The sequence below is a fragment of the Carassius carassius genome, chromosome 12 (genome assembly GCF_963082965.1).
Source record: "Carassius carassius chromosome 12, fCarCar2.1, whole genome shotgun sequence".
NCBI lineage: Eukaryota > Metazoa > Chordata > Actinopteri > Cypriniformes > Cyprinidae > Carassius > Carassius carassius.
In genome coordinates, this window is record NC_081766.1 from 33,067,044 (window position 1) to 33,082,519 (window position 15,476).

At 39.7% G+C, this 15,476-nt stretch overlaps 1 protein-coding gene across 2 annotated transcripts in view; it reads right to left on the bottom strand.

Moving 5' to 3' along the window:
* LOC132155284 (transmembrane inner ear expressed protein-like) overlaps positions 1–2,889 on the bottom strand; it is a 28,488-nt gene extending 25,599 nt beyond the window's left edge. Inside the window, exon 1 of one of the 2 annotated variants that reach the window (XM_059564162.1) lies at positions 2,428–2,889. In XM_059564162.1, the coding sequence (XP_059420145.1) occupies positions 2,428–2,574 (147 nt within the window). In that variant the 5' untranslated portion in view covers positions 2,575–2,889. The remainder of the gene's footprint in view (positions 1–2,427) is intronic. The other variant, XM_059564163.1, reaches the window with a different exon arrangement.
* Positions 2,890–15,476: the final 12,587 nt, after the last annotated feature.

Consider the following 15,476-nt stretch of genomic DNA (forward strand, 5'->3'; position numbering starts at 1 on the left):
CGTGCTTGGAGTTTGGGCCCAATGACTCAAGGGTCATACTCAAACCTAGGCACGGTTATGTGTCGAAATCCCTCAACACACCGTTTCGGGCTCAGGTTATTGCCCTGTCTGCCCTGCCGGTGTCAGGAGAGGATAGAGACTCGAGTCTTCTTTGCCCTGTCAGGGTTTTAAGAGCTTATGTGTCTCGCTCTGCTGCCTTTCGGCAGACGGAGCAGCTGTTTGTCTCGTTCGGTGGACGTTCCAAGGGAATGGCTGTTTTGAGACAGACTCTATCCAGATGGATAGTTGACGCCATAGCGTTAGCTTACGCTTCCAGGGGCCTTCAGTGCCCGTTGGGCATCAGAGCATACTCCACAAGAGGCGTCGCCTCATCGTGGGTGTGGTCTACTGGGATTTCCTTGCAGGATAGATGTATGGCGGCAGGTTGGGCCTCGCCGTCTACATTTATCAGGTTCTATAACCTGGAGGTTCCCGCCTTGCAAGCAAGGCTGCTGTCGGTATAGTCGAATCAGGGCCCTGAGGGGAATTCTGAGTTCACGAGCGCTATGCGCTGCCGACTGTTATATGGGCAGTATTGCGTAAGACCCGCATTGCCACATTGGTCAGGCCTTGCCTCGGCTGTGTGATGTCATATTGCCGCATCTACGGATGCTGCTAGATATGGGACGGAGGGCTTTCCCCCTTTCTGTCCTGGACTCTCTGTGAGTCCCTCAGGTGACTGTGCACTGTAAATCCTGGGTGTTGCTTCAGGTTTATTGGCGTGATCCTTGCGCGCACGGCGTTTTACATTGGGTTCCCGTAGCATCTTAGCTAAGATGCAGTACGAGAGAGCTCTCGTAAGAGAACGTACTCAGTTACTAAACGTAACCTCGGTTCTCTCTAGAAGAGCGAACGAGTACTGCGTTCTCTGGCGTGCGTACGATTCACTCTGGTTCGCTTCGGCGATGAAATAAATCAGGTGAGTCAGCCTTTTCGAGCTCCTTTTATAGGTTGGGCCACACCCGTTTCGGCGGGAAGTGGCAAGAAGGGCGCGAAGCGAAGGATATAGGCGCCGGATATCGCAGCAGGAACGGTAGTGGAAGGCGGCGATGCCAGCAGCTTCAGAATGGCTCGTCCTGCTGATATGCTTTCTCAGACGGCGCTTGCTTCCTCCGTGATCCAGCGATGCGTGAGCTTCGCTGAAAAGAGGAAAAATCAGGTGAGTCAGCCTTTTCGAGCTCCTTTCATAGGTTGGGTCACACCCGTTTCGGCGGGAAGTGGCAAGAAGGGCGCGAAGCGCCCTTATTGGTCTGATGTTGCATCAGCCTGCGCTCGATAGCGAACGAGCCGTCTCGTCTATGGCTGTGTACTGCTGCAAATGTGCTTTACAAAAATACAAAATTAAGGATAATTTTTTGCTTCAGTATTTCGTGAAAAGAGACTTTTCCCGTAGCATCTTAGCTAAGACGCAGTACTCGTTCGCTCTTCTAGAGAGAACCGAGGTTACGTTTAGTAACCGAGTACGTTTCTTACAGTTTATAAATGTGTGAATTTCTGTCATGATAGTTATTTTCCATACACTGAATGTAGTAACAAAGGTAATAAAGAGTTGGTTATTATTATTATTAAGTCACTTGATGACTCAGACTGCATAGGTTAAAGCTTATGGGTCTGTCACATGATGAATAAACGACTCGAAAAACCAGAAGACTCGAGAGATGAACTAATCAATTCTCTTTCCGGCTAATACTGCATTGACTGAAACAGGTGAACTACTAGACTAATTCCAGTACATAACCTATTGAATTTTGCGACTGCGCAACTGAACGAATCACTCCCCAAGATGACTTGTTCTTCCTGAGTCACATTGCAAATTTGTTCAAAATGACGAATCATTCAAGAACGACCCATCACTAACTGCTAGATGTGATGAACAGGATGTCCTTAAGCAGTCAATGGAATTGTCAATCATTGTTACATTATAGATGATCAATGGTGCAAATATTCTTCAATATCACAATATCACATTATCAGTAAACAGTGTAAACAAGTTTACTTTGCAAGGTCAGTGCTGTAAGGTCTAGGTCTAGTTTAACTTGTTGTTTGCTGTTTCATCTTAGGTTGTTTTTTTCTATGTTTCCAGGCAAAATATGGTCTTTTTGTCTGATCTATGCAACGGAGGGTCCTTGTATTATTGCACTTTATGTAAATAGCTTTTTAATAGCCATATAACAGCGTTTGGTTGTCAATAAATATTTCTAAAACACCATTAGCACTAACTTTGAGGTTTAAAAATCTATTGCAGGACTAGATGTGTTTTTACCGCTGCCATTGTGTCAATGCATTCAGTGCCATAAAATTAGGAGCGGTTCACGCTAGCCTGTTTAATACAAAGAGAGTCACAGCAACAATGCAGTTTAGGGGCCATAAAATCTATCCAGGTCTTACCTCGGGGTCTGGTATCTGGGCAGCGGCGTTGAAGATGTGGTGTGAGATCAACACAGCCGTTGCGCTCATCAGCAATGGGACGAGGGTTGGCGGGTGATGCCTAGGCCCCTCCATCGCCATTTTCCCTCTTCTTCTCCCACGTCTCATCCCTCCCCCTGCTGCTTCTTTCTGCCCGGAAAACTGCGCAGGACCACAATATTGCAGGTGATTGATAGACGTTCAGTGCGAAACGGTCACCACCTCCCCTACATGAATGCTGCTCTGGTCTCTTGCAGTCCTAATGCTTCCAAACAGAGATACTGCGCTCTCCGCCGCAGAGCCCCAGCCAGAAAGCCAGCCACTCGGCTAAAGGCCATTAATTAATTAATAGCCCCAGTGTCATTTACAGCCCTGCCGCCCGGTGCACAGAGAGGTTACGAGAGTCTTGGGGGGAAGGGAGCTACACGGAAAGTCACAAGTGGATCAGAGGAATTGTGTAACACTGTGAAGACGCTTTTGTATTTTGATCACACACTCATGTTGATATGTGATGTCTGCTATGCGATCTGCAATTCTGCTGCAACAGGTTTTCCAGTAATTATGTGAACTCTAACATAAGGACAATTTTCTCAAAGCAAATGTTTACGGTAAAATGGTGACATTTTTTGCTTTTTCCAACGTAAACTCATTGGAAAAACATGCCGCTATATTTTTGCAAAATATGCATATACATACCATTACCACCTAATGAAAGGTTTGTGCCACAGATGCCCTAAACTAACAGCATTGGTGATTACCAAAATCATTTTTTATGTTTCTGTAATGGTTAATCCAGCAGTAAGCTGTTTAGTCACAGTAGTGTTTCTAACGCTAAAATATAAGTAATGTTATCCATGAATTCTCAAATTTACTGCACTTTATTATTGTTGTTTTATTCAGATGCCCAATAACATTTTAACAAAACATTATAATATTTTTTTTAAATATTATAATATTGCTAATATTTTAGTAAAAAAAAATTGTGTTTTGAAATATATTATAAAATATGTCTATTTGAAAAAAAAAATAAACCTTACAAAAATAAATAGACATTACTAAACCATAGTGCATGATTGGTAGACTATAATGCATTTTGTTGTTTGCATCATATAAATTTATTCATAAAATGGGATTTTTATATTACATTTGCTTTTGTTTACTCTATCAGTTATGTTTAGGGTTGGGTTTAGGTTGTATTTTATTTCAAAATGCGATACAGCATAAACCTTTGACATTTAATTTCCGAACAATGATACAGACAACCAAAACAATAAAACATTTGTTTTATTCACTTCTAAGCACGTTTAGCATGTAACAAAAGAGAAGCTCAGATGAAACCTGATGATGGCAATGAGCATTTGTGTAACTATTTCTGCAAGCCTGTCTCAGAATAAAGGCTCTGACTCACCAAGCTGATATTAAAGAACTCACTGCAATTAGCACATACATGAAATAACCTTCACAGCAGGTGACTCTAGTATGTATTCATCCTTTAAAAAGAGTAGCCAGAATTAGGATTGCAAATATACAAATTGAGCAGTGCTTGAATATGAATCATGGTATTTACTTTCTTCATTATGAAAATATGTGCGTATCGGATAAGGTGAAGAAGTAAAATTAACCAAAGATGGGACTAGGTTGGAATTGTGTTCTGTGCATTTAACAAAAAATAAATATATATACACATGGGGGAAAGGCTTAAAACCAAGACTGTTTGACATTGAGACATGCAGTCACAAATCAGGATGGCAAAAAAAAAATTAAAAGTTAACCTTTATTTCACCCTTTTAATCAAAACTATATGCATTTATGCATCAGATAATTTAAAATCACACTTTATTACCGTAACTCAAAAATCATTAATGTCTGACAGAAAGTAAAAGGCACTGGTCTGTAACTGCCAGTAACAACTGCTCTCATGGAACTGAACATGATCTTTTTTTTACACAGAGCTCATAACCCACACAGAAACAGATAAACATTCAGCTGATTTCATTTACAATTCTTCAAAACTGTGAGAGTATTGTGATAAACCTGATACATACTTCATACTTCTATTATAAGCCTCATGTCTTTATGAAATACATACATCATTTGGTACAACACTAGACTTTCAAATGTTATTTAAATGAAGCATCAAAACTAATGCTAAATAATAATAATAATATACTTTATTTATTAGCACCTTTCAAGACACTCAAGAACACCTTACAAGTGATAAAATACATAAGCAATATATATATAGCTACAAAAAGCTTTATCAAACAGAATGAGCTATTCTTAAAAGATGGGTTTTAAGATGTGATCTATTACGAATGTCTTTGTGAAATGTAAACTCACAACTGCAAGAAAAAAATGTCAGAATTGCGAGTTATAAAGTCAATTTCTGAGGTAAAAAGAAAAAAGTATATTTTCTTTTATTAAGACTTTTTATTAAGTTCCACAATTCTGACTTCGTAGCTTGCAGTTGCAAGCTTTCTATCACTTTAAAACTCATATGTCCAAGTTTTTATAATGCAACTGTGAGGGAAAAAACTGTCAAAATTGTGACAAAAAGTTGCAATTACCTTCCCTAATTTGGTAACACTTTAGAATAGGGAACATGGATTCCCTATTAAAAAAAGAGTTGTCCCTGAACAAACTCCTACTTTGCTGCTTATTAATAGTTAGTAAGGTAGTTCTTAAGTTTAGCTATGGTGCAGGATTAAGGGATATAAAATATGCTCATGCAGAATAAGGTATTATTAAGTGCTTTATAAATACTAATAAACAGCCAATATGCTAGTCATATGCATGTTAATAAGAAACGGTATCATAATAATAATAATAATACTTGGGGGGAAAAAAAGTGTATTTCATCCTACCAGATAAAAACAGCATGTCTTTTAAAAGATCCCTTACCTAGACTGTACATTCATAAGTACTGATGCGTTAGAGAATCTGCTAATCAAATCTGTTCTTTACTTTTGGGTTTTCCATCCTTTATTCAAGGGACCTGATATTTCTGGGCTGTGAACTTCTTAGACAGTGATCATGCTGCTGAGAGGATGTGGTAGGAATACATCAGCGGCGTATTGGTTACAGCCTATGCATCTCCACAGCTTGACAGACAAGGTTTTCTCCACGCTCTTTGAGAGCTGTAAGAGAAGATAATGAATAAACACAGCCAAATGTCATGCTAATGTTAAGATCTGGGGATTACGTGATTGGTGTTAATAACTAAACCTACACCGCTGTTATGAAAAGAAGGGTTCAGGAGGGATGGAATTAGATTATTTAGGAATTAAAAACATTTCTAAAGAGTGGACTTGTGCACTCTCAAACAGCTGGTATTGCTAATATCTAACTACAGATTTACTTACAGTTTGCGCAGACACAAACCCTCTTTTGGCATTCAGGATACGGTTAGGATTTACTAAAGACAAGGGTGTCCCTAAAGTGAAGGCCAGTGTATTGGTGCTCTATTAACAGTTGTTCTCTCTGATAGATCCAATCCTGTTTTCATGCTGACCTTTCATTTTACAATCATTGTCTCGAGGCCAATTTCAGATTCATAGTCACTGGAACCACAGAGAACAATCTTGAGATAAGTGTGTCATGGTAAAATCACATGAGAGTGATGGGGAACAAGCTTTGAGTGGACAGACTCATACAGACCCTGAATTGAGAATGCTTCGTTCATCCAAAAATAGGGGCTCTCCACAGTTCTTTTAAATTGCCTAGTAATAGGAACTGAACCTTTTCTTTCAATGGTTTCATTAAAAGTACTTAAGCTCAAAGAAAGAGCTACAACTGTGGGATTGTGGAAAAACGGCATATCTGCGTTAAAGTCGTGCATGAGCTGCCACCCAGAAGGCCCCTAATAAAATGCTCTGCCAAACCCTAATGCTGAGAGCCGTGCTGTGGTGCCACTGAGAGCCCCAATCACATCCTGTGGTGCCTGTCTCAACACCAAGCTTCTTAAACGCTGTGCCGCCAGTTTATTGTGCTACTTTTGCATGATTCTGGGTCAGGGAAATAACATTTCTGCTATTATGGGACATTACAGTTTATCGTTAAATTGTTTGGCGGTAAAACTGTGTATTTTGTGTTTAATAATCTCATGCAAATTCACTTCTGATTTAATGAGTAATGGCAGCCAAGGAATGCATTCATGGAGGGATATAATTTATGCAAGTTCTTTCCCATAATCTCGGCTAATGCAGAGCATCATTTATTTTGATCCTAATTAAGGGATCTGTTGAGGGGCAGAAAAGACACTTCAGTCAGTTTCTCCACCTCCCGTTTGATATACACTGCCATCTTGTGGTTAAAACAATGACTACATCACCAATTCAAATGAGAAGTGACTTTGCAAATCTTTTGTAAAATGAACACAGGAATAAATCAGAAAAGAAAAATGGCAATTGATTTGCATGCTGATTTACCATTTAAGATGACAAATACGGCTATGATCAACCCTATAAAGTCTACTGTATCTTGTTTTATATGCAAATTTCTAAGGCCTCTAAATGATCAATAAGATGAAAACTTGGTTGAAAAACATGTTGTACACAATCTGCTGCATTGCTAACCAGCATGCTAGAGTTTCATTTCTCTCATAATCATGGTGCAAAATGAATGTATGCATTCACACGGCTGTGATTTGCTCTCACCTCTTTCACAACTCCGTAAAAACTGGCACAGTCCACTTTAACCTCTGCCTGCACAGCGGGGACTTATTTACCTAAGTTCCTGGATGTAGTCAATGGTGTGGAGGAAGCACTGGTCCAGAACGAGGGAATACCTTGGAGGAGCGGCGCAGAGAAAGGGCCCATTCAAAGATGGAATGACAAGTAGGTGAGTCTGTTTACATACACGCTGTTGACTCAAGTATTCATTTGGCTCAGTGGATATTGCTGGGCACTTGGGAAATAAATCTGAACCTTTCAGGGCTACTGGTGTCCTACAAAACAATGCCAATCTGTTTGGTTTAAAGTCACATATTTTCAAAGTGGTGGGTTTCCTTATGCCTCTTCACTGCTTCTCTTGTTTTGTACTGTACCAAGTGTTTTGAAATAAGCACAGAAATAATGTTGCACCTAAAATGTGTCTTAGCATTTTCGTAAGTTCTATTTTTATTATTCATTTATTCATAGAATATTATAGCATAAAATATATTAGTAGTAGTAAACAGAGAGGTCCATATAATTGTATTGGCCCAAAATGAAAATGTCTTGGTTACGTATGGTAACTCTCGATCCCTGATGGAGGGAACGGAGACGTGTGTCGGAACGACAGTATGAGTGGCCAATGGCCAATGAAAATTGGCATGCAGAATTAGCATGTGAGGCCATGCCTGTATACTGATATATAACGCCGGCCACATGCAAGCTGCACTTCAGGTTTGTTCCGAGGAGCCAAGGTAGTGTTTCCGCCACATCAGCGGTCAGCACAGAGATTTGGCCAGTGGGACACATGTCTCTGTTTCCTCCATCAGGGAACAAAGGCTACCATACCAAACCAAGACTTTCCTTTTCTGTCATTCATTCTGATATCTGCTTGAGCATGCCAACAGCAAGTGCAACAATGCTCACTCATAACTGTCAGGACTTGGGTATTATCTGTCCTTTTTCTCTTGTTTTTTCCTCTTTTGTTCTTTTTGTTTATTTATTTGTTTTATCTTGTTTTTCTACTCTTTTATTCGTTTTGTTTCCTTTACTCTCGCTCATTAATTTTCATCTATTTTCTCTGGGGTTTTTTTTTCCTTTGCTCTAGAGCCATCCGATCCCTTTTAACAATCTAAGCTATGGCTTATCTGACGCACTTGTTCCCTCTATCTCATTACTCACCCTATTTATTCTGCTTGGTTTCTGCACTCTTTGTCAGTGTGTTTTATGAACTGGCATTTTCAGCTTCTGTTCCGTCCTGTCTCTCCTTTTTGGTCTAAACGCTAGATTGTTCTCTTCCCAGTTGGTGTAATGTGTGTTTTGCCCTCAGAGTTTCTCAGAGTCAGACTGTTCTTCTGGATTTCAACCTAGCCTGTTTTTGACCCTGTTGCTGCCCACCATTTTCAGCCCTGACTGCACCTCGCTTGACCCCCATCTGCTCGACTATTCTCCTGTCTCCCATTTCAGATTAGTTGCCCCTTTCTGTTTTCTGTTAATAAAACTCTATTTTTTCAGCCTCATCCGCTCTTGGGACGTTATCCGTCCTGACAGTAACCTTCCACTGTCCAGGGTAGATAATCTCAGGTCTCCATCATGGAGCACTACTCACCCCAACAAGTCATTGTAAAAGGCAGTTAGCCTAAGTTTGGAAAATGTGCAGCTTGCAAACTCTTGGTTGTAAATGTTGGGATGTGTTCTCCTTCCGAAAAGGACAAGAATGCTACATAGACCACATTCTACCCGAAGGGGAGGTAACATATGGAAATAGACCTCAGCCCTTCTTAGAGGGGGATGGTACATAGGGAGGCATCTGTGGTTGGCTCCACCGAAGTGGGGAGACTACCTAACCCACAGTGACCGGAGACAGAGCTAGCCCTGTCAAGGTGTAGGCACTGGGTTCACTGACCGGGGAACTGAACAGTAGAATACATCAAATGGGGTGACCAAAAGGGCAACCATTATATTCAGAGAACCAGCCGCAATATAGCTTGGCTCATCTGGAAGGGGCAACTCCAGAAGTAATGGGCCTGGTGATGAGTTCCTCCGCCAAACTCATCTACAACAAGGTACTAAAGTGACAGAAAGAGGTTTTCTAAGGTTCACCATACTTGAGGAACTTGAGTAGACCTAAGAGTGCATGTTATCACCTCAGAGAGCGGAAAGGCACTAGCACAAGTACTACACCCACCCAGTTCAGCAAGATCTTAACCAATATTCCCGAAAACTCAAGACAAAACTTCTTATATTCAGCGATTGGAGAATCTCACAGACATTCCCAGCAGACATGACGCACCTTCGGCCTGATATGTCTGAGAAATTGCATTCACAGTACATTGGTCTATTATTTGTTTGGGGACAGCTTTCCCTTTCTGCAGAACCCCAAAGCAGACAAATAGTTGTTCAGATTGTCTGAAACTCTCGGTTCAGTCCAAAGCACATACTGGACCCATCAGAGACAAGGCTGGGTTTTCCAGCTCCTGAGGAAATGCTTGCAGGTTGCAAACAGATCTTTTTGTAGACTTTGCAGGACCATGGAAAGATCCCAAGAGGGGATGAGGTGTGGTCTTGGAGGATTTACTGTGTAGGCACCTCTCAGGAACCTAACTATCAGGTTGTGCTTTCCCAAAGACCTGCCATCCACAAGGTCGTGGTTTCATATAACAGCCACGTTGACCTTCGGAGTGGAGGCAGGCAGGCGTAAACATAGTGGCCAGCTGTGCGTCATTGCATCCATGCCGAGAGGAGCCTTGATCAGGGAGTACCACAGGGCGCAATGGTAGGATTCCTTGGAGGCAAACAGGTCCACCTGACCCTTGCAAATCGAATCCATATCAGCTGGACAACCTGAGGATAGAGTTGCCATTCTCCACAGAGCGTTTCCTGTCACGAAAGTGTGTCGGCTGCACGATTGAGGTCATCTGGGATCTGAACAGCATGCAGTGACTTTAATTGGTACTGACTCCAAAGGAGGAGATGATGGGATAGTTGTGACATGCGACGACAGCGGATCCTTCTCTAGCTATTTATTTACACCACTGTTGCAGTGTTGTCTGTCTGGACTAACATGTACTTGCCCTGAATCAACGGGCCGAAGCGTCCTCAGGGCCAGTAGCATGGCCAGAAACTCCAGGAAGTTGATGAGCCAATTCAGGCAAGGTCCTGTCAAGGAGCCCAAAACTGCATGGCCATTGCAAATTGTAATTGTAAGGATAGATAAGTTTACACTATATATATATATATATATATATATATATATATATATATATATATATATATATATATATATATATATATATATATATATATATATATGTGTGTATGTATATATATATATATATATATATATATATATATATGTATATATATATATATATATATATATACAGGTCCTTCTCAAAAAATTTGCATATTGTGATAAAGTTCATTATTTTCAATAATGTAATGATAAAAATTAAACTTTCATATATTTTCATATATTTTCATATATTCATTGCACACCAACTGAAATATTTCAGGTCTTTTATTGTTTTAATACTGATGATTTTGGCATACAGCTCATGAAAACCCAAAATTCCTATCTCAAAAAATTAGCATATTTCATCCGACCAATAAAAGAAAAGTGTTTTTAAAACAAAAAAAGTCAACCTTCAAATACTTATGTTCATTTATGCACTCAATACTTGGTCGGGAATCCTTTTGCAGAAATGACTGCTTCAATGCGGCGTGGCATGGAGGCAATCAGCCTGTGGCACTGCTGAGGTGTTATGGAGGCCCAGGATGCTTCGATAGCGGCCTTAAGCTCATCCAGAGTGTTGGGTCTTGCGTCTCTCAACTTTCTCTTCACAATATCCCACAGATTCTTTATGGGGTTCAGGTCAGGAGAGTTGGCAGGCCAATTGAGCACAGTAATACCATGGTCAGTAAACCATTTACTAGTGGTTTTGGCACTGTGAGCAGGTGCCAGGTCGTGCTGAAAAACGAAATCTTCATCTCCATAAAGCTTTTCAGCAGATGGAAGCATGAAGTGCTCCAAAATCTCCTGATAACTAGCTGCATTGACCCTGCCCTTGATAAAACACAATGGACCAACACCAGCAGCTGACATGGCACCCCACACCATCACTGACTGTGGGTACTTGACACTGGACTTCAGGCATTTTGGCATTTCCTTCTCCCCAGTCTTCCTCCAGACTCTGGCACCTTGATTTCTGAATGACATGCAAAATTTATTTTCATCCGAAAAAAGTGGACCACTGAGCAACAGTCCAGTGCTGCTTCTCTGTAGCCCGTTTCCTGCACACGCCTGTGCACGGTGGAGCTGGATGTTTCTACTCCAGACTCAGTCCACTGCTTCCGCAGGTCCCCCAAGGTCTGGAATCGGTCCTTCTCCACAATCTTCCTCAGGATCCGGTCACCTTTTCTCGTTGTGCAGCGTTTTTTGCCACACTTTTTCCTTCCCACAGACTTCCCACTGAGGTGCCTTGATACAGCACTCTGGGAACAGCCTACTTGTTCAGAAATTTCTTTCTGTGTCTTACCCTCTTGCTTGAGGGTGTCAATGATGGCCTTCTGGACAGCAGTCTTACCCATGATTGCAGTTTTGAGTAATGAACCAGGCTGGGAGTTTTTAAAAGCCTCAGGAATCTTTTGCAGGTGTTTAGAGTTATTTAGTTGATTAAGATGATTAGGTTAATAGCTCGTTTAGAGAACCTTTTCATGATATGCTAATTTTTTGAGATAGGAATTTTGGGTTTTCATGAGCTGTATGCCAAAATCATCAGTATTAAAACAATAAAAGACCTGAAATATTTCAGTTGGTGTGCAATGAATCTAAAATATATGAAAGTTTATTTTTTATCATTACATTATGGAAAATAATGAATTTTATCACAATATGCTAATTTCTTGAGAAGGACCTTTATATATATATATATATATATATATAAACTATATCAAAATAAAATATAGTACATTGATTTCATTGAAAGGGGTTCATCTGATAAAACTAAACTCATGTTTGAAAACAAATTCATGTTTTTTTTCTGGCGGGGGGGGGGGGGGGGGGGTTTCTACAACCATGACAATGTAAATAGAAAGTCGCTTGAATGTGATAATCAGGGGTGCGTTTCACAAAAGCAACTATGGTCGCAAGTTCCATCATTACCAATAGAGTTCAACTGGACTTGCAACCATAGTTATCTAACCTGGAGCAGTGGGTCTATGAAAACTACTTTCTTGGATTGGTGAGACCAAGTTGTTGTAGCCTATTCTCCATTCCAGGATGCAGCGAAACCTGAAACTACTGATAGTGTTTTATACCGTGTCAGTCTGTTATTGTAGCGACACCCTATGATGTTGTTGAGTATGTTGTGCTGTAGCAGCTCCATGACAAGTACGAGACCTTAAAAAAAGTTAGCGGTACTCTCTTTCCCTGCTTTTTTCTTTTTTTTTTTCTTTTTTTTCTCTGTTTTTCCTGCTTCCTGGTCCAGGGCACCTTGCCTCCCTGATTGTATTGTTATCTGGGAGGTGAGAAGTCTGTCACATGTATGTTTATATTTTAAATGTACAAAATTTCAACTTAATCATTGTAAATGTGATCAGTTACAAATATACAGTACTTGAATACAAGACATACAAGTTTCAATAGAAATTACATTAAATATATTTTTGTTTACCATAAATGATTGTCAGTACATTTAACAACACAATTTAACCATATTTCAAAGACAACAAAAGTAATAATGCAATGACATACACTATAAAGATCATACATGAGTGTGTCAAAAAAAGCACACTTAAGTTCAACTAACTGCATTTATTGTAAATTAAAAATTTAAAAATGTATTATTTTTAAAATTATTTTTAAATATTTTTATTTATTGCAATTAACATGCAATAAGCGTTTGAAAACTTTACATTCAGTGCACACTCAAGTACTTTCTTTTAAAGTATATTTTTCCATAATATGTCCTTTTTGTCTTTCACAAGGGAAATTTGTGATAAAAAAAAAAAGAAAATTGGTGAACTATCCATTTAAATCACAATACCAGCCTTTTCAATTGCAACTATGTTTGGGTCGAATATCTCTTAAAATATATGTTATCTACAATCTTATTTCAAACACAAGTTCCTTTTATTTCTCCAGTGTAAACGAAGTTTTTTTTTTTCAATCATTTCCAATCCTGGATGATATTTTGGTCTTGTGGTGCTTGCACTCGTAACAGCCTGGGGCTTGCCAGTGTCCCTCGGGCTTCTGGGAAGATGAAATAGTACGCTGTTTCAAGAGGAGCACACTGCTTCAGCCACAGGTTTAAATTAAGCGTGGTGGAGCAGCGTTGGGAGGGGAGGCCTCAAACCCCCACTGGCCACATAGGAAAGAGAATAACTCATGTATGGCAGCATGAATGCACCGGCTGATACGCTAAATGTAAAAAAGAGGAGAGACACGAGGGGTCAAGTCATCACACACATATTGCTTGAGCATGGGGGGGGGGGTCACATTCTGCAGAGCTTATTTTGATTTCACACCACGACACACAAATCAAATATTAATGAGCAATGTGCGTCAGAAAAGTTTTTTCCACTTTAGAGTGCCAAAAAGAGAAGAAAAAAACTTGGTTTACCTTGACAATTTATTAAAATGTTTCAACCATTATTAAACGAACAGGATCTCATTACTATTGTATTCTATTCATTATTCATTATAATATTCTATTCAACAAAAAGCATATAATTTCTCATTCATGTTCTCGTGACCTCACAGTGCCGGCTGGACTGATGTTCCTATGGAAAGTTTGAGTGCCATGAAACAAGTCAGGTATGCTAGTGTCGACTGAAGACATTGCACCATACAAAGCGAGTGTCCCATTAATGCTTATGTTGTCCTTTAGCAATCTTTGTTTGCTACCAAAGACCCTTCATTAGTCCAGTCTGTGTCCCCTGCTCATGCTTTCTGTGGGCCTGCTGGAATTCCTGTTTTGCTTGGACCAGCATGTCCTTGTAGAATTGCATGCCTTCTTTCTTTTACTTCAAGGCGTTTTTCAGAGCAGCTCTCAAAGTTTAATTTTCTTCTAGTTGCAGAACCCGCCTGTATGGACGAAAAATACATACTGTATATATGCATTTAGTTACTGGTCTGGAGCAAGCAGTCTGCATAAAGGAGCATCGCTATTTCAGTTGCTCTTATTATGTAGAAGGGATTTAACTTGGCACTTGGCTTATTCTGCTTAGTTTCTTTCATGACAACTCTTGGACAGTGGTGCATGGTAATGGTCATGTGTACTGTATGTGACAGAGAGCTGTTAAGATCTTTTAATAATAAAATGAGTTAGCATGTAAATTCTACATTTAGGAAGAAAAGACGTGCTTTGAGTTCACTAAGTTGAGCATTACAGGTGACATCAGAGGGGCTTCTGGGAGATGAACCATCCTTTTTGTCAGGGAGACTCAAAGTGCTGCCCGAGCATCCTACATCAGGCCAAAACCCAGCAGATTTCAGGTTGTTTTTGAATCAGACATTCAATTAAGATTATTTATAATCATGGACATAACCGTTCATGAAAGCAATAATATGCCACAAGCATAAACAAACAGAATTCCTAAAAATAATGTCTTTTCAAACAGCCAGTTCCATTTAAAAACCATTTAAAACCTAGGGTTTCCCAAACGGGGGGTTCATACGGGAAGTGCAGGGGGTTTCTGAGTCAATGAGAAGCTATAAATTAATAATATTGACTGTAAGATTAAAATAAATACAAGGGGCTGCACAATAACCAGGATATAGCTTGGTGCAATTGTAAAATTGAAACCTCTGATTTAATTAAATAACTGTGCAGTCTGATGTCTCTATTTTGTTTCTATGTTTTGCCACAGGATTTACATCCAGTGGTTACTAGTATTTACACAAGCTCCAGTCTGGATCCAGAACACCTGAGAAGAGATGATGCTGACCCTCAGAGGACCTCAGATGATGCTAACCCTGAATCAACAAACAGAACTAACAAATATTGCTACATGTGTGACTGCATCATATAATTACTATTAATTAATAATATTGATAGTTCATCATCTAGCTGACTACGTCTTGTATTATTATTATTTTTTTTTTATTTTTTCTAAAATCCTGTCAAACGTGCACAAACTACAAGCTACTACTAAATATTGTAGAAAGATAATTTTCTGTAAAGTTGCTTTGTAACGATTTGTATTGTAAAAAGCGCTATACAAATAAACTTGAATTGAATTGAATTGATGCAGAGTGAAGCTCTCAATTTCCATGAGGGGTGGACTGGGAAAAAAATTCAGACTAGGAAATCTCAAACTCATACAAACAAATCCATGGACAACACTATTTTTTGTATGGACCTCACATAAAAAAGTTTT